The 26,911-nt window shown below is 53.0% G+C and overlaps 2 protein-coding genes across 2 annotated transcripts; both read right to left on the reverse strand.

The window, feature by feature from the left end:
- Positions 1-147: 147 nt before the first annotated feature.
- On the reverse strand, positions 148-11,799 carry ECI1 (enoyl-CoA delta isomerase 1). Its single transcript, XM_065919265.1, is given in 8 exon segments — positions 148-380; positions 1,778-1,956; positions 2,041-2,125; positions 2,128-2,161; positions 2,835-2,981; positions 9,133-9,260; positions 11,571-11,705; positions 11,748-11,799. Coding segments are annotated over 8 exon segments (927 nt in total). The 3' UTR covers positions 148-213.
- Positions 11,800-13,227: 1,428 nt separating this feature from the next.
- On the reverse strand, positions 13,228-21,530 carry RNPS1 (RNA binding protein with serine rich domain 1). The gene is made up of 8 exons (XM_065924078.1): positions 21,440-21,530; positions 18,445-18,632; positions 18,048-18,203; positions 17,257-17,448; positions 16,970-17,072; positions 16,540-16,693; positions 13,983-14,124; positions 13,228-13,478 (listed from the first exon to the last, which is right to left on the reverse strand). The coding sequence occupies exons 2-8, from the start codon at positions 18,513-18,515 to the stop codon at positions 13,379-13,381; spliced, it is 918 nt and encodes a 305-aa protein (XP_065780150.1). The 5' UTR covers positions 18,516-18,632; positions 21,440-21,530; the 3' UTR covers positions 13,228-13,378.
- Between the last annotated feature and the right edge of the window lie 5,381 nt (positions 21,531-26,911).

A 26,911-nucleotide genomic window follows, 5' to 3' on the forward strand; every position in this document is an offset into this window, starting at 1 on the left:
CTGTGCCCCTGCCCGCCCGCCAGGCACAAAGGGTACTCGGGAGTGGCAGCAGGCCTCAGGACTATGGCTGTGAGGATCAGGGCCTTCTAGGGAGATGGGTAAAACAAAGAGCTGGAAGTAATTTTAAATTGGAAAAGACCGGACTTAAGTCCTCTAGAGCCACGGTGCCCGTTAGGGTGGGTTCGGCTAGAACCCTGGTGGGCAGCCCTGCCCTCAACCTTTCCTCTGTTGGAGCTTCTCCAAGTACACCTGCAGCGACTTCTGGATGGAGTCTCTGCAGATGAAGCTGACGAAGTTCTGAATGTCAGTGTCCCGCTGCCTCAGCAGGCGGTCTGCCGTGGCCTTTCGCATCATGTTCTTGGTCAGCTGGCGCGTGTGATCTGAAGAAGACAGGGCCCGCCTGTGAGGACCTGGGCTCTGCGCTGGGACAGTGGTATTGCCGATCTGCCCCAGATGGTTCCAGCCGAAACTCCGGCAGAAAACTCAAGTGAGCAAAGGGAAGAAAAGGAAAACCACCCGTCCCCTGCTGTCCACGGACTGCTTTTAAAACCTTACAGGATGATACTGTGAAAACTGCCTTGTCAGCTCGTTATTTTCCCTCAGCTATATCGTCAGGAACATCTTCTATATCGCTAACTATTCCTTTACCACCTCACTAACGGCTGGCTGTGCGGTATTCGGGCATCAGCAAACTTGGCCCCCCACAGCTCAAGAGCTGAGAATGGTGGTTGCATTTTTATATATGGTGGCAAAAAAATTTTAAAGGCTAGTATTTTGTCACATGTAAAAATCACCTGAAATTCAGAATTCAGTGGCTTGGTGTTCCAATAACACTAGATACACTTCCTAGTTCACACACCCTGAGGCTGCCCTCACTCCAGTGCTGTGGTTATGGCAGTGACCGTGTGACCAGCAAAGCCGGACATCTCCCTGGCCCTTTAGAGTCTGCTGACCCCTGGTTTCTACTGTCGTTGACATAAGCACTCCTATTGCCAGATGTAGAACCTGCAAGCTGTTTCCAGTTGTCTGTGTAGTGGGTTGAATAGTGGACGCTGGAAAGGTATGTGTAAGTGGCCTGTTAAGAAAGAGGTTTTTGCAGAGGTAACTAAGATGAGATCATCTTGGATTTAGGGCGGGCCCTAAATCCAGGGAGGGCTTCCCTGCTGGCTCAGTTGGTAAAGAATCCGCCTACAATGCAGGAGACCCAGGTAGGATCCCTAGGAAGATTTCCCCCGGAGAAGAAAATGGCAACCCACTCCAGTATTCTTGACTAGGAAATCCCATGGACAGAGGAGCACGTAAAGTCGGGCACGACTTAGCAACTAAACCACCATAACCACTGCCTGAATCCAGGGACAGGTGTCCTTAGAAGGAACAGGAAGTCTGAGATATAGAAACATGTAGAAGAGAAGGTGTGTGAAGACACAGGCAGGGGCTGGAGTGATGCAGCCACAGCCCAGGAATATCTGGAGCCCCTGAAGATGCAAGAGGCAGGAAGGCATCTCCCCAGGGCCTCTGCAGGGAGCAAGGCCCTGCTCACACCCTGATTTTACTCTGGCCTCCAGACTGTGCAAGAATGCATTTCCGTTGTTTTAAGCACCTAAGCGCCCTCACCCCTCAATTCCCCGTCTTGTCACTTGTTACACCAGTCTCAGGACACGAGGTCAGTCTGCTACTGTGAGCAGCTCATCTGTGTATGGCTTGAGAACTCTGGGGAGGGGGCCCTGCTGGCCCACCGGTACCCACAGCTGCTCCCCCAGCCCCACTCGCCCCTCACCTGGAATGGTCAGCCACCGGGCCATCGCCGAGAGCGCCACACTCAGCACCTGGTCCTCCGGCACCACCTGGTCCACCAGGCCCACCTGGAGAGCCTCTGCTGGCGGGAAGAGCAATCCCAGCTGCAGGGCCTGCTCCGAGGCACGGTGCCCGATGGTGTTCACACATGTGTCTTTGAGCCTGGAAACAGACACCCGACTCGGAGTCGGGACTCGGGGCTCCAGGCCAGGGGGTGGGAGCGGTGGGCCTGGTCCCCGGCCTTACCAGAAGGGGGCGACGATGCCCAGCAAGGTCTAGTTCAGCCCTATGTGGTACTTGGGGTTGTCAGCCAGAACCCGGCAGTCACAGGCAGGGCGATGACACAGCCCCCCGCGGGGCAGGCTCCCTGCAGGGAGAGCCAGACCGCTGGTCCCTGTAGCGTTCTGGAGGGCCGGGCCCAGGCACGCCCCGGGGCGGCGGTGAGCTCCAGGGTGCCTCTCCACGCCGCCCCCCCCCCCCCCCCGCCAGCCTGGTGCTGCACCAACCCCATCTGGGGAGTGTGCGCAGCAGGACCCGCACACCCGTCTTCCCTCAGGCTCACATCGGGCCACGAGCAGCTTCTCTCTCGGCTCTTGTCTGGTCCCTCAGACGCCAATCGCCCATCGGGCCTGGGCTGTTACCTCACGTCCTGCCCCAGACAGCCTGGGGCCACCCCTGTTCTCACCTCCTGCACCCACTGTCCCCTTGGAGGTGGCCGGCCGCCCAGCCCCACGCATCCTCCCAAGCCCGGCCCCCCTCCTCTCCAGCCGGCTCAGGCCCCTGGCCTCCGCCCCACCCTTGCCTTAGGCCAGAGCAATGTCCCCTAGAGGTGACCACAGGCCCTGGCTTCCGTCCCCACACACAGCCCCACCACATGGCCCTCTCTTCTCACCTCGTCTGTAAAGGCAAGCTGACCTCTGTGGGTCTCCCTGACTGCCCCCTTCCTTTCTGAGGGATTTCTAATGGAGGGCTATGTCCACCCACCCCAAGGTCTGGCCCACAGTGAGCAACCCAGGCGGCCCCCGGGGAGGAACACGCACGTTGATGGCGGCAACCAGCACCAGGCTGGACAGGTATGTCCGCAGCCACAGCTCCTGCATGGCCTTCCAGTACTCAGCGTAGTGAGCCGGGTTCCTCCCACACATCTCTGTCAGGTCCAGGTCCGCAGAGAAGACCCTGGGGCAGTCCTGGGGGGGCAGGGGCGCCGTCAGAGTCTGCCCTGGGGGCCTGGCAGTGCACAGGCGCTCAAGGGCCGGAGGAGCTGAGGTCATGCTCAGCAGCAGGATGGTGCCCCCAGGTGCCCTGAGCTGGGGGCTCCGGGGACTCAGCCAGGACCCCCTGGACTGTTCCCACTGCATTCTGCCATATTCTTTTCCTTCCAGCTTCAAATGGGAAAGGCAGGCGGCAGGGCCAGGTGCTCCCCAGGGACATAAAACACGGGCCCTTTTACATGTGCACACGGCCGGGGCAGAGGAGTCAGAGGCCGGGGAAGCTCCTGATGGCAGAGAGGACATGTGTTCTGGCTAACCCCAAAGGGCCAGCAAACCACAGACCCACCAGGGAAGGAGGGAGCGGCGAGCGGTCAAGAAGGCACCCCTCCCCTCCGCCCTGGGCCATCACTCGTGAGGCTGAAGGCTGGGGTGGGAGTGCAGACCAAGACAGAAGGGGACCAGTGCTCCCAGTGTGGACACCAGGTTCTGGGCGCTCAGTGAAGAACGCAGGCCGGGGCAGGAGGGGACCCCCGGCCGTCACATGGGAACCCTGCGCCCGGGTTTCCTGCAAGCCCTTGCTGGAGTGTGTCCGGTTCCCAAGGCTGCTGTGAGGTTGCTGACCATTAAACAGAACTGGCTACGGTCGCCATGGGCTGCTGCAGATGACAGCCACCCCCGCCCGCCCCCTAGTGTCCGTGAGGAGGGGTGGCCACACTCGACATGCCCTACATCCTCATACAAAGTGACTGAGGCCAAGTGCAGGGCAGGTGTAGATGCACCCCGTGCTTCTCACACACGCGGTGCATGTGTGCACAGCACCTGCAGACTGGCCTTGTTTGCTTGGAACGCGTTCCACTCTTGCCTCTAAAAAGCACCCCAGGGGATGGGAAGCTGGGCCGTCAGTATGCGTGTCCTACTGCCTCACTGGCTGGAATCTTGTGGGGGGTGGTGGTGAGCCGCCCTGCTCCGAGGACGTGGCAGGATAGTCGTCCAGCTTTCCAGCCTTCCTCCTTAACCTCTTCCCACCACCAGTGCCTGGCTGCTCCTCACCGCCGCCCCCCAAATTCAACACACTTTCTCAGCATAGAAGTGGACGGGCCGTCAGTGCAGCCCACGGTCCTGGTACCGGAGGGAAGCCAAGGCAGAGAGTTCTATTCTGGATGCGAGAGAAGCAACTGCATTGATGCCAGCCAGGGCGACTTCTGCCAGACAGAAGGCATGGGGGCTGGCCTGTTTCTGCGACTTCCGACCTCAGTGACTCTTGTGCAGTGGGTCGAGGTCAGGAGTGAGGGAGCAAGGGAACCTGCTGTCTGTTCTCCCTCCCTCCCCCGACCCTGCTGCAGCAGGGGCCCCAGTAAAGCCGTGCCTGAATTTCTTGTCGGGCCTCTAGTCAATTTCTATTGGATGAGCAAGGCCAAGAACCCTGGTCATTATCAGATTTATGGCCCCCAGCGTGTGGCTCGTCCCCTTCTGCGGAGGGGATCTGGGCACCTCTGGGATTCCCGAACGCAGCTTCCCAGTGGGCAGCAAGTGGCCACCTGAAGCCCTGCCTTCCTGACCCCGGGGGCTCAAGTCCCTCATCTAGGCAACACTGCCCCTGCCTCCTCGTCCTTCCCCCTCTCCTGCTGTCTCTCTACTACTCTCTGTCCTCTCCTCCCGTCTTCTCCTTTCCAGAGTGGATGTGGGGCAGCCACAGTCTCACTGCTCTTGGCTGGCTAGACCTTTGGCCGCCCACGGTGCACCTCGTCCGGAGGCCAGCAGAGGCCTGAGAGGCAAGCCTCACCCGTGCAGACCCTGGCCCAGTGGGCCATCCCTGCCTGGAGATTTACAGGAGCGACAGAGGTTCAGTCCCCATGTCGGGTAAGGGCTGGAAGACCGATCGTTCCCGCGTTGACTCACCTTTGTTTTTCTGTTCTCATTCTCTGTCCCTCCCCTGTTTTACCTCTCCCTTGATCCTTAGACCTGCACTCCCATCCTTTTTTATCTGGAATACTTGCCCATGTCTACAAGGTTTTGTCATTGGTAGCTTTGTCTTATGTCATTGTCTGTCCAGCTGCCCTGTTGATGTTGTGGGCACGGTGGAGGACTTAAACCTTGAAATACAAAGGCAGCCCTTGTATTCTATATCTCAAACACTGCTTGAGACTCCAACCTTGGGTTACTTGGTGGGATTTTAAAGAACAGAAAAGAAAGGAGCTTTCGTTTCTCACTCCTCTGCCTTTGCAACGGAACTGTTCTGACTGTGCTCAGAAATATCGGATTCATCCGTAGTCCCTCAGAATGAAGGAAAAAAGTGTGAGGGGAGGGCATTTTAAAATTCGAGTGGGAAAACTATGAGGCCTCTGGCTCTGTCTTTATGTAAAAATTAACTTGTAAATGGGCTGTATTCAATTAGCTTAAAGGCAATTGAGCCCTTATATATTCTCAGAAACATAGAAGAGGCTCATCAGAATACATTTTGGGCTCCTGTGATCTGGGAAAATAGTCAATATTTAATTAATATCTGGTATTAGCGCTGGCTTAGACTTGTGGGTTTAATTAACACAGACCTGTACCCACATTAAATATAATACTTTCATTGTACCTAGGGTTACTGAAAGGAGGTGCATACTGTTCCTGTTATAAAATTTGTCACCAGGGAAACAACCTGACATGATGAAATTTTTAAGTAAATGTAAGTGGGATTAGAGCTTTTTGGTAAACTCTAGAGGAATAGCTTTGTGTTGAAAAAATCCATCTAAAGCAGTCCCTCCCAATGTTGGTAACTTAAAAACTAAGACAAAGTAAAATGAAAGGAATTCACTGGGTTCAAGGACCATTTCAAATAAGATGAAACAGAGAACACTGATGGCTAAACAGGTGTAAACTGACCTACTTTTGTCTTCTTGTCAGAGAGAAAAGAAGCTGTTTGGTGCTACCTTGAGATGACCTCTGCCAACCTAAAGAATGCCAGTGCAGAAGGCCCTTCATGGCGGCTTAAGGAAAGGTGGGTGTGTGTTTTCAGAAGGGTGTATGAGGAGTGGAAATACGTTTTGTTAAAGGAAAAAGAGTGATTCTGTCCTAAAGCTGGTTATTTCTCAATGGAAAGAGTAAGGGATAAAGTATGGCTAATAAAAGTTGCAGGTCTACAGAAGAGAAACATGGAGAACAGAGTTTTGTTTGTGGTCAGGACTTTCCAAGGTTGAAATCAATTTAATTGGGTAAAGGGTTTTATTCAGAGTAGGCTGATGCAAGACGTGATTTGGTTTCTGTCTCTCATAAGAGAACAAAGTTTTCCTGGAATGCCGCTTTTGACATCAGATTGTGTGAGCTTCTGTGCCTTTAAGCCTTTAAGTGACCTTTGAAATCTTTTTGTTTTCCACCTTAGCTCAAGAAATAATTGTTTCACAGTGACCTTGATTGTATCGACTTACGATTCTATCTATTCTATCTAAAACATTGCGATATTTTGGGTGGACTTCCCAAATATCAAATTGTAACTAAAGTTCTTTTGACATCCAGCTAACTTTGAAACTGATGTCCCCAAAGGAGATGCAAAACTAACTGGGTTCACTGGGTGTGTTAAATTTCATGGGAAACACTGTCCAAACTCACTGTTACTGGTCTCGGATGGGACCATCAGGCTCTCCCCAGTTTTATCGCGACCACCAAGCAGATGGGGAGGGGGCTTGGGGTGCTTCCGCTGTCCAGTCTCTCCCCTTACTCTGTGTCCAAAAACCCCGTGGGAACACTCCCAGTTCGAGGCCCTCAGGTCCTGGCCCCGTGACATTTCCCATTGTGCCCAGCTCCAGTTCCTCCAGGATCTCTTTCCCTCCAGACCCTAGCAGTCCAGACACTGTGACTACCTACTGGGCCGGCCACTTCCAAGCAGCCCACTTCCTAGGCTTTACGAATGCACAATCTCAAGCAGGTCACCCCACATCGGGGACACTGTTACGTACATAATAAGACGTGAGCGTCAGAGACAGCAGACCCCCCTCCGGAGAGCCCTGGCGGCACACTGGCACCAGTTCAGAGGGCCCCTAAGGTGAAGCCCTCGCGCGAGGGACTGACGACCTGAGACGCTGGCTAGGTGTCGACGGGAGAGCAGAGGACGCTCAAAACCCCAGTAGGTGAGAAGGGCATTCGGAGGACCCTCGAGCCCCTTCTGACAAAAGCCTCCTGGTGAAATGCCTCTGGGACCCGGGACTTCATTTCTAGGAGCGCTCTTGGCCGAAGGTTTCCCAACATGGGAGGATCCTTTTCTAAGCCAGAAGAAACACCTCTGGACTGTATCCTTAAAAACTGGAAATCTAAAAAAACAGATGGGCTGCAAAGGGAAAACCTTAAACTGTACTCTAACACTGCCTGGCCTTTATATAAGTTGGGGGAATGGAGAAAAACTGTGAAGGAAGAATTATAAACATATGTACAAACTCAAAATATGCCTTCCTTGTTTTACATGCCCATGCAGCTATCTGGAAAGAAAGGAGACTTTTACGGTACTTTTTCAGAAAGAGGACTTTTAAATGCAAAAGATTCCCTGTGAAACGTGGGGCTGAGATTTTACATCTCATAGAAGCAGCTCAAAACCCTAAATGAGGCTAGATTCCCTGGCCAAGATTGTACCTGATAAGGGTTGATTCAGTTCAGTTACTCAGTCGTGTCCAACTCTTTGCGGCCCCATGGACTGCAGCACGACAGGCCTCCCTGTCCATCACCAACTCCCGGATTTACTCAAACTCATGTCCAAGTTGGTGATGTCATCCAACCATCTCATCCTCTGTCGTCCCCTTCTCCTCCTGCCCTCAATCTTGCCCAGCATCAGAGTCTTTTTCAATGAGTCAGTTCTTCACATCAGGTACCCAAAGTACTGGAGTTTCAGCTTTAACATCAGTCCTTCCAATGAATAATCAAGACTGACTTCCTTTAGCATTGATTGGTTGGATCTCCTTGCAGTCCAAGGGACTCTCAAGAGTCTTCTCCATCACCACAGTTCAAAAGCATCAATTCTTCGGTGCTCAGTTTTCTTTACAGTCCAACTCTCACATCCATACATGACCACTGGAAAAACCATAGCTTTAACTAGATGGATTTTTGTTGGCAAAGTAATGTCTCTGTTTTTTAATAGGCTGTCTAGGTTGGTCCTAACTTTTCTTCCAAGGAGCAAGCATCTTTTAATTTCATGGCTACAGTCACCATCTGCAGTGATTTTGGAGCCCCCAAAAATATAGTTTCTCACTGTTTCCATTTTTTCCCCATCTATTTGCCATGGGGTGATGGGACCGGATGCCATGATCTTAGTTTTCTGAATGTTTAGCAGAAAAGGAGTGGTTTGTGCAACTGCCAATACTTTTTGTTGCATATGAAGTTAACACCTCCTTCCAGGTAGAAACCAACACCAAGAAAATCTGTCAACAAGCCATTTGACTTCCAGAGACAATCTACTAATCCTTGCCATTCAGTGTGGGCAAGGAAATGAAAACTGGCTCTCCGGCTCATTCTCTTGGATCCCACAAGGCATAAAAAGTCTTCTGACAAGAGGTTTTCATTTTCTTATAACTCTTTTCTTTTCAGTCACACTGACTTTTGCTGCATTTTGTCTGGTGCTCTGTTGTCCGCCTACTGTTGTAAACCTGCGACTAAGACTTTTTGGTCCAAGGATAATTCAGAAGGAAAAAGCCTGCCCTCTGAGACCTCGGCTCTAGGACCTGCCCGGAGAGGGATGGGGAGCACCGCTCCTGGAACGAGCACAGTCTTGGGGGCCACCCTGGGCTCCAGGGAGCTGCTGAAAACCAAGTCTGCACTGGGTCCAGAGTTCGTGAAGTTGCGTGGTTTCAAGGTCACCCCTGCCCAAAGGAACCCACTCTCACCTACATCCAGGCCTGGGTATGGAGCACCGAGGCCTTCCCCAGGGCCTGGCCCCACAACTGCGTGGGTCTGGGAGGCAGCCCGGGACAGAGGCATCAGCCGCCTGCGGGCAAACCAGGTGCCCACAGCCCGGCTCCCTCGAGTCACACCCAGGACTATGACCCCTGAAGGCCTGTGATTGCACCCGCACTTGGGCCGCGTGGATTTTCTCCAGCCTGCGATGTGTGTGGAGGGCTTTCTGAGCTCGGGGCCTTGGGGGGAGCTTAGGAGCACTCACGGAAGTTAGGATGACGCCACGGAAGGTCTTGTCATTCTCCAGCTTCTCCAGGCTGATGACCAGCTCCGTCAGCAGCTCCAGGCTCAGGGAGTTCACGGGGGGATTCCTGAACTTCATCACGGCTACCCCTAGTTTGAAAACAAAGAGGACAAAGCTCGTGCCAGCATGAGAAAGGTGCCCCCAGTCACCTACGGGAAGGCCATGGGAATACACACAACTGTTGGCTTTTTAAACTGAGGTGAGATTCATGTATCTTATAATAAAGGGAACCCTGTACACATCGACAGTTACCATTCCTCCTGTTCCAGCCCCTGTGCGTGTGTACTAAGTCACTTCAGTCGTGTCCCACTCTTTGAGACCCTACGGACCAAAGTCCACCAGGCTCCTCTGTCCATAGGATTCTCCAGGCAAGAATACTGGAGTGGGTTGCCATGCCCTCCTCCAGGGATCTTCCTGACCCAGGGATCACTAATCACTGATTTCCTTCTTGTTCCTATGGACTTTCCAACTGTGGACATTTTATGGAAGCGGAATCATAGGAAATATGTGACCTTTTGTGTCTGTCTGCTTTCACTGAATGTTTCCAAGGTTCATCCATGAAGTAACATGTGTCAGTGCTTCGTTCCTTCTTTTTTTTTTTAAACAGTCCAGAGTTGCCTTTAATTTTTTTTTTTTTAAACAGGCTTCGTTCCTTCTTAAAGTCAAGTAACTTTCCACAATCTGTGTAAGCATGTTCTGCTTATCCATTCACCGACCAGTAGACACTTGAGTTAGTTCCACCTTTTGGCTATTTAGAGTAATGCTGCTGGGAGCACTCACATACACATTTTTGTTGATCTTTTTTTTTTTTTTGAGTTTAAATGCATTTTACTTTTAGACAACCTACATGACACTTTTTTTCCCTCACAATGCCTCTGCTCCAAATAAATCAATGTTCAAAACAAATGAAGTGCTCATGATGATATCAGTCCAATTTTCTCCCAGATACCAAGTCTGACATCCTCCTGGGAGTAGACAGCCTTATTGTAAGTGAGCAACTCTAAGAACTAGATGTGCGAGGAGGAATTCCAGTGGGGGGTTCTGGTTCACACTTGTTTAAAGATCAAGGGTGTGAATATCAGGGGCCGGATGTTCTTAAAACTCTCAGTTTATACATTCATTCTGCCAGCAGCAGGAAAAATGGGAGTGAAAGGCCTGCCCCTGTAGACAGTGAGGCTGCTGGCTTGGCTGAGGCCATCTGTTCCCACTGTCTGGCCCAAGGGCAGACCCTAGGGGCTTCAGAAATGTCATCCTATGGAGAAAAATCAATCAGAACTTTTAGAGCTGAGCTCCCCAAACGTGGTTCGGAGGTAAGTTTCTGAAGCTGACTCTGGATCTTTGCTGTTTAGTGAGACAATATCTAAGAGTTTGGGGGAAAGGCAGAGGCCAAAGGTGAACAGATGAACTTGGACATCACCAGGTAAATAATCACACCCCTGGCATGGGGTGGGTACAAAATAAATGTTTCTTGAATGTTGAACAGGATTGAAAATCAGCTTTTTTTTAAAAAATCATTTTTAATTGGAGGATAATTGCTTTACAATATTGTGTTGGTTTCTGCCATACATCAACATGATAGCACTTTGGCACTTAAATGAAAACATTTTAAAAAGCACTTTTACTCCATTAATTCTTTTGAGTCTCAAGATGCCTGAAGGCCACCTGGGTCTGGCAATGAGGACAACCATGCTTGGCTTTGACCTCAAATTCAACCTCCTACCAGGATAAGCCGGCAATGTTTAGGAGGCTCGGAGCTGGGAGGCAGTAAGACAGCTTGTCCTAAAATGTGAATCTGTCTGTCTCTGCCCCCAAGTCAGCTAAGGTCCTAGCTCTGAAGGGCTCTCGGGTGGAGAAAGCACAGCTTTCTCTTTCAAAAGTGCTCTTTCTACCTCTTTTTTTTACCCCCCTTGGAGACTTTTAAGAGGTGTTCTGATGGGGGTGGGTAGGAGTGATTTTTACTTGTGGCTCCTGGTTGTAATTAAAAAAATATATATCTGCTGGGTTCTGTGCCACCTGGGAGTATTAACAAAAAGTTAAAAATGTTATTCCAAGATGCTTCCAATTATTTTCACTTCCCAAGTTAATAGCTTATATAAGGAGCACATACCCCAAACTTTAAAAACAGAAACATGTTTATCTTCATAATGAACTGGGTGGAGGGGTGGGGGTGGTGGTGGTCGTGGTGAAACAACTCGACTGGTGATGACCCTTAGCTTTGAACTTAACAGAAACTTACTTCAAAATCAGGCTTTATCTCGGGATTTTTAGAAATTCGAGCGCTTTCCCGGGTCCGGATTCTAGGTCTGGGTCCGGAGCCGGAGGCCACCGCGGAGCCCGCTCTGCTGCCGGCGGCGCCCCGTCTCCCCCCGCGGGGATGCCGGGCGCTCGGGGGCGCTTACCTGCGGCCGCGTCCGGCTCCACCAGCACCCGCTGGCTCCCGAAGCGCCGCTCGCCGTCCCCGCCGCCGCCGGCCGCCGGCTCTCTGCGCCCAAGGGTCGTGCTCCAGAGCGCCTCAGCGCTCCAGCGTGAGATCGGTTAGCCCCCGCGCCCCGCGCGGCAGGATCCTGGTCACGCACACGGACGGAGCAGGGCGCGCGCGGGGACCCGCACTCCCGATGCCAGCGCCATCTTGGCCGAGAATGGGCAGGTCGCGGCGCCGGGGTGTGATCTTGATGCCCGCCCCGCCCCTGGGGCCCGGGCCGCTCCTCCCGGGCGGAGCCTCGCGCTCCGTGGAGCAGGACGTCTGGGCCCGGCGGACTGGACTGCACGTAAGTCACGGGGCCAGGGGTTTGCGCTCAGCGGCGGCCAGGGGCTGCGGGGACCTGGCTCCGGCCATCCCGCAGGGCGTGGGTGCTCTGAGCGCCACTTCCTGCCGGCGAGGAACCAGACTTGCAGCTTAGCCTGGGACACAGCCTGGTGAGAGATCTGACCGTTCACCTTCTCAAGAAGCTGCTCACTCCACCCGGGCTCCTCCTGGGGGAGGGGGAGGCGACAGCTTCCCTTTGCCCTCAGTCCTGCTGAACACACATTGTGCTGGCATTCGGTTTGAAAACGCTCAACATCAGTAAGGGCCAAGGGATTATGTCATAAGCGTTCTTCCTTCTGGAACACACTCATTTTTGAGGTGGGAAGTTTTTCCATGGCCATCTAACACAGCAGGGAATGAGATCCACCTTTTTGGTCGGGCAGAATTCAAGGCTCCTGTAACACCCAGTTGATAACTCCCCTGGGACTGTGCTCCCAAGGCAGGAGGCAGAATCCTGGCCAGGGAACTAAGATAAACATTTTCAAAGTTTTCCTGGTTAAAGTGTTTTGCAGCTATGACTTTGGAAATGAAACCATTTATTTTAGGCAGTTGTGTTTAATTCCCTCACAACTGAAGCAGCCTTGGGGGGCAAGGACAGGAAGGAGGCAGTGAACCCGGCACACATTGCACTCTAATCCTAGGTTTATTCAACACAATTCTTTTACTCTACACAACAAAGTACAAACACAAGATCATCTAAAACGCTACAAAGTTACAAAACTCAAAACAAAATTTATAGTACTGACTGTACAATAAAAGCTGAAAAAGCAATGTACACGCTGCCAAGGTAACCAGTAAAACCACCAAGAATACCAACACAGTGGAGTTGGGGTGGGGGTGGGGGTTCTGTGATGACCTGGCAGAGCTGGCTCTTCAACGATTTCAGAAAGAGGAGTCTGTGTGTGTGTGTCCTTGCACACAACTACATGTGTAAAGAACCATTCTAGGCAGATGATGGTGGTGGGGGTGGTATTTGACCCTAGAGGTTAGAAGAGGACTCCGGCTGGGCCAGGCAAACAGGAGTAGCAGTTGCCTAAAAGCATGCCTTTCCTGTGGGACCCCCCAGACCGGCCCCAGGCCACCTGTGGAATGGGAAAATGGGCTCCCAGGCTGGGGCTGTCCCCACACCTGAAGCCCCTTGCTCACCCCTGCTGGCTCTGCCACTAAACTCTCAGGAACTAGAAACGTGGAATCGCTCTAGCTAGAAAACTGGAGGGCATCTTTACAAGCACGACCCCAGACCCACAACACTCCTGCCGCTGGAACCCCGCCGCCTGGGGAGACTGATCGCTGCCTCCACCTTGAAGCCTGCCCCGAGGGAGGGATTTCCTCCCTGTGACCCCTCTGGAAACGGAAAAGAGCGGTGGGAAGGAGTCGCAGGGGCGGAGCTCCGAGCCCCGCCTATCGGGAGGAGTTGGAGCTGGAGCGGCTGCGGTGACGGCGGCGGCCTGGAGAGCGGGAGCGACGGCGCGCGGGCGACCGACGGCGCGGGGAGCGAGACCTGCGGGGAGAGGAGACAGGGTGTCAGAAGGGAAACCCAAGCCTATGACCACAGGGGTGTAGCCGCCTTCACACAGAGCGGCGTGGCTCTAACTTGTCAGTCACACAGCTGGATCCCTCTGGGTGGCACCGACAGAAGCCCTGGGGAAGACGGAAACGTTCCAGAGACTAGGGTTCTGTCTCCGAGGGCCGTGCAGTGCAGCTGGCCAGCACAAGAGGAGGCATGGCTCAACCCCGGCCTCTGCCAAGGCTGTTCCCTACTCCTCTGACCCTTCCGGTCTTCTCACAGAGGGCGGGCAGCGGCTGCACCTCTGTGGGTCCCTCAATCGGCAGCTCTTCCCTTCCCCGGCTGGAAGGACCTCCAAAGACATCTGGGTAATGCTGCTTTCCCACCCCCATCAGGGGGCAGGCGGGGCTGGACAAGGTCCCAGAGTCATTGCCCCCTCACTTTGTTTTGTCAATAAAGGTCCTAATCAGCCCCCTATGAAACCCCAGAGTGACCCACCTTCTCCTCATCCGTGGGGGTGACCTGCGCCACATAGGAGGAGGTGGCAGCATCCTCCTGGGAGGGCTGAATCTCCGGGGGGGTGGCCGGGGCCAGGGGGCCAGCACAGCGGTGGCAGTGATCTCCTGGCCATCAATTTGACCTATTGAAAAAAGGATAGTCACAAAATACCTTTCTAACAAGCACGTACCCTGGTGGGTAAGACAGAAAGGAGCCTGGAGGGAACAACCGATTCTGGTCACAGAGAAAAAGCAGCTGATAATCACTATCACTGGAGGTTTCATCAGGAGACCCACTGGGGGCAGGCCCTAACTGAGGACTCCATCTTGGTGTGTTGGGATAGCCTCCTGGGGAAGCCCATTCAAGTCAGCACCTAAAGAACAGGCAGGAAATGGCTAAGTGAAGGGAAGGGCTGTGCCCCCACCCTGAGCTGGAAGCGGGTGCTGCACCTGAACGTCCTCCTTCAAAGCAAAGGAAAGGGGGCAGAAGAGAGGAGCAAGCAGACAGTCAGGGCTTCAGCAGGACAGAGATGGGGTGAAATATAAGAACTCAGGGGATGACAGGGAGGGACAATCCCAGGAGCCTGACCCAGGGTCAGGTGAAGGATGATTGGCACCAGGTGTCTGGATGAGCTGTGATTTGGGGGTGGAGGGGAGGGGGGAAGGGTTGCATCAGACAAAGAAGGAACTATTTTTGGGGTAGGGAACAAAGGACAGGATGTTCAGGAGACTTCAAGTCTGTCTAAAGAAAGTTTGCAACAAGTGCCTCAGGGGGGCGAGTCTGTGCAGCCAGTACAAAAGCCACACAAGTGAATGAAACCGCAGAACGGCGAGGGGAGGCAGCTCAGAATGGGGCATGAGGAACCTGCAGGGTCTCAGGGAGAGAGAGAATGAAGGAAACTGAGGCAGAGACCCAACAATCCCAGGGGACCAAGCACAGCCAGTGTGTTCCCAAAGGGTGGGTGACAGGCTCTTCTACCTTCTCAGCTTCTGCTTTCAAGAGAACTTCTGAGGTACTGACTCTATCAGTACAAATCCAAGATTTGAACCTATGTTCAGAACATACTTGAAAGGCCTAAGTAGATAGAGCCTAAGGTGGCCCTGGCCCGTGGCCAAAAGCTAGTCCTGGTTAGGTATAGTATGGGCACTGACTATGTAACAACAAAGAAGAAAAAAAACAAAGGGAAAAAAAAGGAGAAAAGCCATCCTCTAGCTGCTGCTGCTAAGTTGCTTCAGTCGTATCCGACTCTGTTCGACTCCACAGATGGCAGCCCACCAGGCTCCGCCGTCCCTGGGATTCTCCAGGCAAGAACACTGGAGTGGGTTGCCATTTCCTTCTCCAATGCATGAAAGTGAAAGTGAAGTTGCTCACTCCTATCCGAGTCATCGTGACCCCATGGACTGTAGCCTACCAGGCTCCTCCATCCATGCGATTTTCCAGGCAAGAGTACTGGAGTGGGTTGCCATTGCCTTCTCCCATCCTCTAGCTGGCTGCCAGTAAAAACCAAGTCCTTCCATTTCTTTCTGGAGACTGAGCGGTTCAATTCAGCACAATACAAAAAGACAGAGAAAAAGTCCTACCAGAATCTTAAGACAAGGTGGAATACTTATCATCACACACATCCTGAATGTGTCTAAGCCTCCTAAATTTCTAGCAAGTGCTTAGACTCCGTCAAACACAAGACTGACACTCTCTAAAACAAAGGCATGACTGACAAAGTTAAGAGCTGATGCCTGCAAAGTGACGGATCCCAGTTTATGCTGAACTCCTAAAAACACTCCAGGGGGGTTTAAGCAGATTGAAAGATTTAGGACCTAAGTACCAAGGAAAATTTTGTACTATACAAACTACCAGGGGTCAAGGGCAATTATCTTTCAAACATGTAACAGGGCCTCCAAGGATGCCAAGGTTCTCAGGGGTTCAGACTCTTCTCCCCACTCAGCCTGGCAACCCACATGGGGCTCGGGCAGTTCTGGCTCAGCTCCGCTGCCTGGAGGACAGAAGCAGCAAGCAGGCCCATCGAAACCCACACTCCTTAAAGTGCTGCCTATTCAAGATGCGAAACAACTGACAAATGTTCAAAGGTTGTCAAAGCCAATACAAAGTGGCTGTAAACGTCGTCAACAGTCAAGACGCATTTTAGGAGAGAGGTAAAATTTGTGGATTCAGAAAGTTATCCTAAAAATGCTGTTTTAGCAAGACAGAAAGTAACTCAGAGAGGATTAAAGAAAACATTCCCATATAAAAATGATGTTTCATTATAGTCAAATAACTTTGTGGGGGAAAAAAAAAAAAAGAATCCTTCATTTGATCCTTAAGTTTTAACAGACTGAAATATTCTTAAAATGCTAATATATTCATATTTGATGAATACCTTTTCAAGAATAATGCTCTGTAAAACATGTTTTTGGTAAACACACACCCACTGAGTAAGAACTGGAATCTTGACAGAGTTCCAAGGAAATTCCCACATGCAGCCAGACTGGAAACCAGTTCTCATCACACCAGGTATGGTGGGCAGCTGGTCTGGGACAGGTCAGAGCAGGGCTGGACTTACCTCCGTCCATGTGCTTCAGCGCCTTCTCAGCCTCGTCTGGATTCTCAAACTCCACATAGGCGTAGCCTTTAGACAAATGGGGGTGCATCCTTTCTACAGGCATGTCAATCATTTTAATTTTCCCATAGGTGGAGAATATCTCCATGATGTGATCCTAGGGAGGAAGAAGGGTCACTTAGGCTCACCCTCCCATCACTTGTGTAAAAGTCAGAGAACTCGCCACACAATGACCACACTCTCAGCACACACACAAAATATATTCCGTTAAAATGAAGTAACCAGTGCTCTACTTGGTCACATGCCACCAACTCAGCCCTCAGAAATGCTGCATTTTATGATTACCTTCTGGCAGAGGTGGGCTTCTCATTTTCCATTTTAAACATCTGCAAGAATCACCCCAGTGTCCACTGGACAGAGCAGGACTCCTCACCTTGGTCACATTCCTGGTGAGCCGGCCGATGTGCACTTTGGTGGGTTTCGGGGAAGGGCTCCGCCTCTTCCTTTCCTTCTCGTCTCTCTTCGGTGGCTTGGACCTAATTGAAAAACACAAAATCCTATCAAGACAGTGAAACTCCTTTTTTGGTCTACTTTGGTAATAACTATGATAACCTTATAGCCCCAGTCTGTAAATTTAGGTCCCAGATAACTTGAGTTTTAGAGGCGATCCCCCGAACCGACCAGTCCCCCGTGGAGAAGAGGGGCTGGAAAGGGGCTCACTTTGAGCGGGAACGCCGCCTGTTGTCGTGTCTGCGCCGAGAAGGGCTCGGGGAGCCGGAGGAGCTGCTGGAGCTGGAGCTGCGCGATGTGCTGGAACTTCCCGAGCGGCTCGAAGCTGAAGACGAGCTGGAGCCGCTGCTGGAGCCCGTGCTGGTGCTAGAGCCTGAGCTGGAGGTAGAGCTGGACCGGGACCTGAGGGGCAAGAGGGAGGGGTCATGGGCGGGAGCAGTGCTTCCTCACTCCAGACAAGAGGAACTGCTGGGCTCATATTCTCAAGCCTCATGGCTTTCCCCAGCACCCACAGACACCCTCCAGCCCCGTCCTAACAAAGTCCTTGCAGGGACAGAAACAGCATTTGTACCGTGCAGTGACAGGACTGCTTCCTACCTACACAGAAGCCTTGCCTACTGGGAGAAAAAGGAGCAGTCTGGCAAGTCAGAGCCCCGGCTCAGCTTGGAAGGCAGCTACTGACTGACAAAGGCTGGTTTTCAACAGAAGGAAAAGAAAAGAGCCAGGCTAGGGTGATCCAACCACAACTCCAAATCAAAAGCATGCAAGAGAAAAGCATAACCCAAGATGTTGCATTCCTAATGCCTCCAAAAAAGGGGAAAAAAAAAAAAAACACACAACCAACACCGTCCTCTGTATGATTAGAGCAAAGCCCAAACCAGTCTGCCATAAATTAGTCATCTGAGTCCTTTCTTTATCAATAAAAAGACAGAACACTCTGCAAGCTCTTTGGGAAGGAAGAGGGCCGTGGCCCTGGCAAAGCCCTGACCCGCCAGCCCCACCTGGTGCTGCTGCTCCCGCTGGAAGCGCTGCGCCTCTTCCGAGTCTTATCCCTGCCGCGATCCTTCTCACTCGACTCCTTGGTGGCCCCTTTATCTTTAGAGCGGTCCTTGGACTTCTCATCAGAGCGGTCTTTGCGTTTGGTGGGAGAAGGCGCCCTGGACAGTGAGGGAGAGTGTGAGACAACATGCCCCTTGGGCTGAACCCTGAAACCACAGCACAACCCAAAAGGGGATGCAAAGGGCTACAGAAACCCCAGACCACCACAGAGCAAAACGGTCTGTGGCTTAGGACACTTTCACTGTAAAATTCAAGATATTTCCAATGTCCCCCTTTCTGAGGGTCCCTAGCAACAAGCACCCCGAAAGTAGCACTAGAAAAATCTGACAGAAGGATTACCTAGTGCTGGACTTTTTATTATTTTCTTTGACTCCTAGCAAGCTCTTCTTTTTCACTCCTGATAAATCCATTCTCCCCTTCTGAGGTGTTCAAAGCAGCAATGGCGGCCTCACTTATCTGAACTCTCACGTCTAACTTGAGTCTGAGAAACGATCCCTAATCGATTGCAATTTACGCCAAAGTGCAGCCTAATAACAAGATAAAAGGATTCAGAGTAAATTGGCAAGGCAACAAATCTACTTTGCAGTCAAAAGCTGAGCACAGGAGCAGGCAACAAGGAACACAGTCAGCAGTGATTATCTACCAAGCCAGGAACACCGGGCTGGGCCATTTCCTCAGGGGATCCCGCCCCCACAGGAGGCACTCAAGAAGAACCGTCAGCTCAGCTTGTCTTTTTCTTAAGCAATGGTGTGGGTGGTGGTGTCCTGTTCAATGGGTAGTACAATGCCCATTTCTCACCAGTTTGACGGTGAGCCCTCTACAGTCCTTTAGAGACACTACAGGAGCACACGGGCAGGCAGAGCAGAGAAAACCCTAAGTGACGGGATTCGACCTCTCTTCACTGCTGGAATCTTTGCAGGATACATTGGATAGATAGTATGACTGGAAGCAAAAACCATTTCAAGTGACTGGTACCAGTATCAAAACATTTAATAACCAAACAAATGAAACGTCCCCCATGAACATTTAAAAAGTAGTAAAGTGAGACAAAACACAACAGAAATGTAGCCTGTAGAATCTAGGTAGTGGTTCTGTGACTATTCGGTGCACTAAATTTTTTTCAACTTTTCTATATGTTCACATTTTTGGAAATGGATGCATTCACCACATGTAAGGGTTTAGCTAAGTTCCAGAGCTGGAGCATGTACTCAATAAAAGGTCATCAGTAATACTACGCAAGAACAAATTATTACTTCATTATTCGCTCTGTTTCCTGGGGCTGTTGCCTTTAAGTATTTCCAGTGAGGTTTTGTGTAATTTGCTTGAGTTGCAGAAGCAAGATCTCAGGATGTTAGCCTCAACTACTCGTATCTCACCTTCCTGTAAGTTACCTGGACACAGCCCACCAATCAGGATCCTGTTCCCATGTGTGCAGTGCTGCCAAAATGCTGGATAAACATTCTGACTCAAGAAAGAGTGCCCAGCGGTGGACAAGCAAATGAGATTGCAAAAGAGAGTATTACCTGTGCTGTTCTTTTCCAGAGCTATAACGTCTTTTTAGACATTATGTCTCAAAATGAGAGGGCATACACACAAAAAAGAGCCAAAATTAAAAAAATAATAATAATAAATAAGGCACTACAGACACTCAGCAGGCAAACTGTTTACAGTTAGTGTGCTTGCTTGGACAATCAGTGAGTATAATTCAGTGCTTAAAGAGTCTGAAGTCCTCCTGTTTGGGTTTGATTCAAAGCTTTGTTGTGTCTTTGTATCAATCCCTTAATCATTCTGAGCCTCAATTTCTCATCAGCATTAAGGAGAGACAGAGTTCCTAAGTTTCATAACTGTCAAGAATATAAACCAAATTAACCATTAAAAGAGTCTTGGGGATCTAGTTAAGGCTCAACAAATGTTAGCTAATATTAGGAGAAAGGCTTTGGAGGCTTTTCTCTGAGGCAAACTCTTGGCTCTGAAGTCACACAACCCCTGAGTGAACAGCAGGGGTCCCTGGACTGCCCCTATTACGATCACCAGGAGTAGTATTGTCCAATAGAAAGAGAACCAGCTACAAGAGTACTCTAAAATTTTCTTGGAATTACGTTGCAAAAAAGCATTAGTTAACAGATGAATAACTTAAGTAATGTATTTATCTGACACACTACACCCCAAACATAATCTTTTCACTAATCAGCATACAAAATGATTAATAAAATATCCATGCTTTCCCATGCTAAGCTTTTTAAACACATCAATTTCAACTAGGTACCTTTCAAGTACTCAGTAGCCACGTGTGGTCAGAGGCTACCTTATTACACAGATGACCTAGAATACATATTCTAGGGCCCCACCCCAGTCCTAAAGATCTGCTCTTTGTGAAAACAAGCACCACCGTTTATTCTTAAAACTCAATTAAGAACACAGTAAGGGAAGGCTTCTCTGGGTGTGGCCAGAGGGCTAGAAAGCAAAGGTTGATTCTGTTCACACAAGTTCAGGTAACAGTACCGTGGTTACCTCCCCCATCCTCTGGAAAGGTGCGCGTCCAACAGCCAAAAATAGGAGAGAACAATTAGTTATATCTCGAGTAGATGGCGTTTCAGCTCACATCTTTGGAGCACCTTCTCCATTTAAAAGTACATTTCAGGCACAATTCATGCGAGATTGGAAAAGGTCACGCCTCTGCTCCGTCGATTTTAACCTTCCTGTATTCTCTTTTGGGGTTACCCGTCAAACTGGGCTCCAAGACATTATGGGCCGTATCCCCAGGGGCTAGCACCGGGAACCGCACAGAGGAACCCCGCAGAGGTTCGTGGAGTCGATGTTTGAAATTAGTGGCTTCAAAGGGAGGGTAAGTCGGTCAACCAGGGCATCCCAAAAAGCATCTCGTACCCACCGGCCCCGGCCCCGCACGCGACCTCGGCGCCCCGCGTCCGCGTTCACTCACAACTCCCCAGTCCAGGAGCCGGGCCGCGGGCGCTTCCAGGGCAGGGCCCGGCGTTGCGGGCCTGGGTCTCCAGCCCGGTGAGAGAGCCCGGACGGCGGAAGCCGAGTTCCCGGTCGCTCCGAATCCCGCGGGCCTCACTGGTCCCGCTGCAGAGCCGAGGAAACGAGGGCGCCCTTCCGCCCGCCGCGGCCCCGACCACTTCCGGGCCGCGGCTTCGGCACCTCCCACTCAGCCCGCCCCGGGCCACACTCTTTCTTCTCAAACCCGGAGCGACGCCACTGGCCCTGCCGTCACCACCGCATGGCCAGGGAGCGGGCCGGCTCCACGATGCGCCCCGCCGAACCTGGCGGGCGGGCCTCAAAGCTCGGATGGGGTCGGATTCCCCCTACTTACATCTTCCCGCCGCCGCGACCTCCTCCCGCTCTTCTCAGCCTCAGAGGGCGGCGCGGCTCTGGCGTCAGGATTAGGGAGCGGGAAGACGCGGTAGTCCGGCGCGCAGCGATGACGTCGAGCGCCTCGGCCAATGGGCGCGAGCGAGAGTGTTAAAGGGTCAAGGCCTGTTTGGGGAAGAGACGCGACTGGGCGCTTACTTTGGAGGGTCGACCGGTGATTCCCCGGGCGTGCTGCATGCCTCGTGGGGCCGTCAAGCTGGCAGCTATCGGGCTGGGAGGGCAACTTCGTGCGGACAGCTCACTGGCTGGCGCGGAGCGGGTTAAGGCGGCCGCGGGCCCGCCCCTCTCCGTGCGCGTGCGCACCGGGCGCGCTGCGGGCCTGGCAGCGTCCCGGGTCGCTGGGCTCCGGACCCCGCCGCTTCGTGGAGGGTCTCGGGAGGCCTGTCGGCGGGGTTGGAGGACGTGTGCGCAGGCGCTGCACGCTCTGGCGGCTGGCCGTGGGCACCCGTAGGGCAGAGGCGGCTTCGCGAGCAGGGCAGTTGAGGGGATGGGTTCTGTGCAATTACCGCGCATGGCGTGAGGGGTTATCCTGTAGGCGCAGATTCTGTGCCGGCGGAATTGTATAGGGAGGACAAGGCAGGGGGTAGTGCAGCTAGAACAAGCGGACTGCAGAAGGCAGGGTGGAAGACAGTGTGCAGAAGGGAACGCGCCTCCGAGGAGCTGACCCTGCCGCTGAGGCCTGCAGTAGAAGGGCATGCCCAGCAGAGGGAACAAAAGGTGCGAAGGCTCCCTGGAAGAAACCGGTGCTAGGAAGGTGGAGTTTAGCGTTTGGAGGAACAGAGAACTTGTGCAACATACGGCGCCAAGGCTTCATCCTGCACTGTCAGAGCGTTCTGGCAAAGGCAGGAAGCTGAGGGTTAGAGGCCCAGGACCAGGCAGGAGGCTGTCGGAGTAAAACGGCGCTGAGCGGGCCAGGGCTTGCGGGTTTTTTTATTTTACCGCTGTGTCCCTCCCCTCTCCGAGCTGCGCCTGGCAAGCAGTCAACGTTTCGTGACTGTTAGTGGGGAGAGAGAAGGTGCGCTCCCACCCTAGACGGGCGTGTGAACAGGTAGGTGCCGCAAGGAAGAGAGGGGAACAGAGTCAAGGCCCTTTTTGGGGGGAAGGAATCTGTGTAGCTTGGAAATGGGTCAAATATCAGGGGAAAGGACAGGACAGACCAGCATGGGGCTTGGTGGCTGCGGATGGATGGATGGATCTGTGATTGAAGTCTTCAAATCATTGCTTTCCTCTCCATGTGGTTTTCCGAGCCAGTGGATGGTGGCCTCTTTCCTTCAACCAGTTCCTCTGGCCCTGTCCAAGGTGTCAAGTGTGCCCCTAAAACTAGCCTGGGCTAAGGGGCATCTGAGGAGTTGGGGACGGAAGACAGTTCTGGGGGCGGAGGGGTGGGCACCCTGCCTTTTGTGTCTTCTGCCTTGGCACCAGCACACCTGGGAGGTGGGGGTTGGCAGTCAGCCTGGGTCCCTGTTCCCCTCTGCTTTTAAACACATTTTATATTAAATGTAAAAGCATGATTTATTCACTTACGAATTTAATCCAATTTGTTTCTAAATATTGTTGATTTCATTATCAAGTGTGTTACCAGCTGTTGAGCTTTAAAATTTTGAGCATCTTGGCTTTTGCCATTTTGAGACTCAGCAGGGTGTGTTTGGAAGGAACATGAGAAAATAAAACTCTGGAGGTCCCCCAGCCCCAACCTTCCAGGAGTCCTGGGTTCCTTTCCACCCAGCCCCCAGTGCCAACTTGCTGAGGCCATGGAGATTGAGGGCCCGGGAGCTATGGCCTTTGGGGACCTCAGGAGGTGGTTGGTGTAAGTTTGATGGATGGGGTGGGGCAGGGCTTTCCTGGACAGGGCCCTGGGCAGCTAGCCCCAGGCCCGGAGCTCCAGACTGGAGGCATCCTGTGGCCCTGGCCAGTGTCCTGAGCCCCTCTCCCTTAACCCCTGGGATCGAGGTCCACCTGCTGATAATGTAGGGCTGCACTCACTTTGAGAAGCATGCCCCCATCAAGGCATACTGTCCTCCTGCCTTTATCTGCTATGGGCCTGGTGGCCTCTGCAGTGCCTGCCCTTGCAGGCTGGTACCCTGCACACTGAAAGGGCCAGGGAGTGCCTGCGCTGAGTTGCTCATGAGGGCCACACAGGAGCTTTGAGCGGGCATTTGCATCCACTTGTGAAGCATGTCTGCCCACTGCTGACTGACTATGCCAAGGGCAGGCATGGTCCAGCCAAGTGGAAGAAAGGGGTTTGGGTGGGGTCAGGGCGGTTGTAATGTATCGGTGACCCTGGGAGAAGCATTAGAGGAGGAGGTGGGTCGAGGGGGACTGACTCCTGTCTGTAGGGGTGAATGCCTGCAACCCCCGAAGGAGCCTTGGAGGAGGAGGCGCCCAAGGGGAGGTGCTGGCCTGTCCGTCTTGGGAGCCAGGCTGGATCTGAAAGGACTTGCCAGCTGTGAGGGTGTGCAGTTGTAGGGAGGCCTCCCTGGCTCTGTGTCTCCGCAGTGTGGGGGCTTCAGGTCCTGAGCACCTCCCCCAGCCCCGAGAGGCACAGACTGCCCAAAGGAGGGACTGCAGGACTGGGGGCCACTGAGCAATGGGTTTGGGGGCTTGTGCTGGTTTTCATGCCTAACGCTGACCTTGGTGTTGGGGGTGCCTCGTGGCGCCCCTGTGGGTCTTCTTGATGCAGAAGTGGGTGGAGTTTAGCCTTTCAAGCCAGGATGGCCCGTCTGCAGGTGTAGCTTGGACCCCTAGCACAGACAGCGGGGTGTGGATGAGGGTGGGTGGCACTCACCTTCACACTGACCCATCTGTGTGGGCATGGGGGTCCCAGGGGGCCTTGCTAGCTCATGCCACAAGCATCGCACTGGTCCCCAGAGGTGAACTGAACAGCAGCTGGTGTGGGGTGTCCCTCAGATGAAGCTGCAGGAGATGACTGCTCCGGCTGGCAGTCTAGCCATGGGTCAGACTTTTGGAACCCTCCCCTCAGCATTCCCAGGCTCTGGTCCCACAAGGGTCAAGTCTGAGTGCCCTGGGGCCTTAGGACACCACCATCTCTGTGTTGGAGGACCGGGACTGAGTTCAGCAGAGCTGGGGGTGAGTCCAGCCCAGGCAGGTGGGGCCGGTCCCTCCTCCACCTGCCTGTGTGGTCCTTCCCAGTCTGTGAGCGCTGGGAACCTGCCTTCCAGCCTTCCCCTGGAGGTGCTGACCTTGGCTCCCTCCCCCATTTTGCTGGGCTTTCTCTGCCTCAGTCTTTCTGCTGCTTTGTGAGTCTGGGCCCAGGGGTCCCCCAAGGTCACCAGACTGGGGTGACCTTGGCTTCCTCTCAAGTGCCGGGCTAAAGATTTGGGGTCGGGATTTGCTCAGAAACTGTCAAGTTTGTTTCGCTTTTCTGAGCCGCTGCAGCCCCAGGGCTAGGGCCCTCTGGCGGGGGTGGGGTGGGGAAATGGACCCTGGGGTTTGGCCACAGACCAGCAGAGAGGCCACACCCGGGTCTTCCTGGCTGAGGCGGGGTCTCATCAGTCCAGGTGGACAGTGAAGGTTCACTTCCTCTATGAGGCAGCCTGCCCAGCACAGTCACCATGAAGACTGTGGTTGTCTCCTGGTATCAGGAGTTCTTTAGGCGGGGGTATGCCTGACTAAATAAAAGACTGTGTGTCCCAGCTTCCTGCATCTGGTTTGGCCGTGGGCCTGCGTTCTGGATGATGACAGGGACATATAGCATGTAACAGTCAGGAGCTGTGCCCTTCTGCTCCGCCCCCTGCTTCCTCCTCAGTCATCCGGGATTTCGGTGGCACCTTGGACCCTGGAAAGTGACCTTGAGAAGGGAGGTTTATACCTCGATGGAGCAGGCAGGTGAGTCTGGCTCCCTGAGACCTTGACCACCGGTGACGGAACACCTGCCTTCTCTGGACTTTGTAACTCAGCAGAGAAATAAACTCTTGTCCTTTGTAAACCCCTGCGGTGTGGTTTTCTGGTGTGTGCAGCAGACTCGGTGCACGTCTACCGTCTTCCCCTCGGTGAAGGCAGAGGAGGGGCTCGGCCTCAGGCCTGCCCCCCGCCCTTGGGCATCACCACCCCCCTCCCTTCCTGAGGGCCTTCGGTTCTGGGTGCAGCCGTTAGGCTGAAGGATGGCCCCCGTGTCCACCGACTGTCAGCAGAGCCACACCGTGGGCAGGACTCTTTCACAGGCCTGGCTCTCAGCCCTATCGTGATCTCTAGCCCTTGGGAGCTGGGACCAGGCCGTGCAGGCAAGGAAGGCATGACCTCGGCCCCGGTGGGCGTGGCAGCCATTTGGGGCCAGCATCTCTAGGGACTGTCTGGCCTGGGAGGTCTGAGTAGAGTGGACAATGCTGGGGGTGGGGGTGGGGGGAACAGGCTGACCCTCCTATTGGAGAGCCTGCGGGTCCTGCCGCCAACCCTGGGATTGAAGCTGCCACAGCTCAAAGCAAACGACCAGGGCTGCGGTGTGGGCTTCTAAGGCCCGAATCCTGGCTTCTGGTGGACATGTGACTCCAACGCTGGGTTCCCAGTAGCCTTGCAGATAATCTGGGGGTGCCACGTGGACCCTAACAGTGGCACCCATCTGTGGCTCTTGGGGTGTCTCCTAAGCGACTCCCCTACATTGCCAAGAGCTCTGTGCAGCGTGGCTCATCTCCCACCTGCCGTGTGCCTCCCCTCTGGTCCCCACTGCTGCAGCTAGGCTGTGCCTACACCCTCCTTTCCACGCCTGCCGACAGGGTTTCGGATCACCAGAGCCCCGCTTTCATCCTGCCAGTCTCCTCCTCACGTCTCCACCTCATCTCCCGCCAGCGTACTCACCTCTTCCCGGGACTGTGCTGTCTGATCTCGGCATGCGTGCCTCACACATGCTGTCCTTCAATCCTGAGCACCTTTCCTCACACCGTGTTTTGTGGCATTGAAGGGAAAAATGATGAATTTCTAAATTTTATCGTAGGGGTTAAAAACAAGGCCAGGATGCCCTGCAAGAGGGCTGCTGGGAGACACGCAGCCCAGCCCTGCTGGCCTCTGTCCTCCTTGCAGAACCAGCAAACCCAACCCGGCCGCAGCAGCCACGCACCCGCAGACAAGCCGCAGCCCACCTCTCAGACGTTTGCTGTTCGGCAATGTTCAGGGCCGCAACCAGTCCTGTGTTTATTTTTTTTATAACATGTAACTAAATGAGAATGTTTTGAAGATCCTTAAAGGGAGTGACAGCTACTGGAAACTATTTTCAGCATTCATAAGCTTTGAGAGACTTAATAAAAATGCAAAGTTGAAACTGTACCAAAGGAATCGAAAACAAACCCTTTTCTAAGCCCATGAATTCTAAGGGACTGTAAAAGGTTCAGAGATTCAAATCACAGGAATTTAGAAAGCTGTAAGAAGTAACGATGCACCCATCAAAAGGGAGCTGACACTG

The sequence above is a fragment of the Muntiacus reevesi genome, chromosome 2 (assembly GCF_963930625.1).
Source record: "Muntiacus reevesi chromosome 2, mMunRee1.1, whole genome shotgun sequence".
Taxonomy (NCBI): Eukaryota; Metazoa; Chordata; class Mammalia; order Artiodactyla; family Cervidae; genus Muntiacus; species Muntiacus reevesi.

What these genes read in the sequence shown, in the direction of transcription:
- RNPS1 (XM_065924078.1), bottom strand. Translation starts at nt 18,515, where the DNA reads ATGGATTTATCAGGAGTGAAAAAGAAGAGCTTGCTAGGAGTCAAAGAA. An exon ending in AATAAAAAGTCCAGCACTAG is followed by an intron (nt 18,204 to 18,444) that starts GTAATCCTTCTG and finishes CTCACTGTCCAG; the next exon opens with GGCGCCTTCTCCCACCAAAC. An exon ending in GCTGAAGCACATGGACGGAG is followed by an intron (nt 14,125 to 16,539) that starts GTAAGTCCAGCC and finishes TTTTTTCAATAG; the next exon opens with GTCAAATTGATGGCCAGGAG.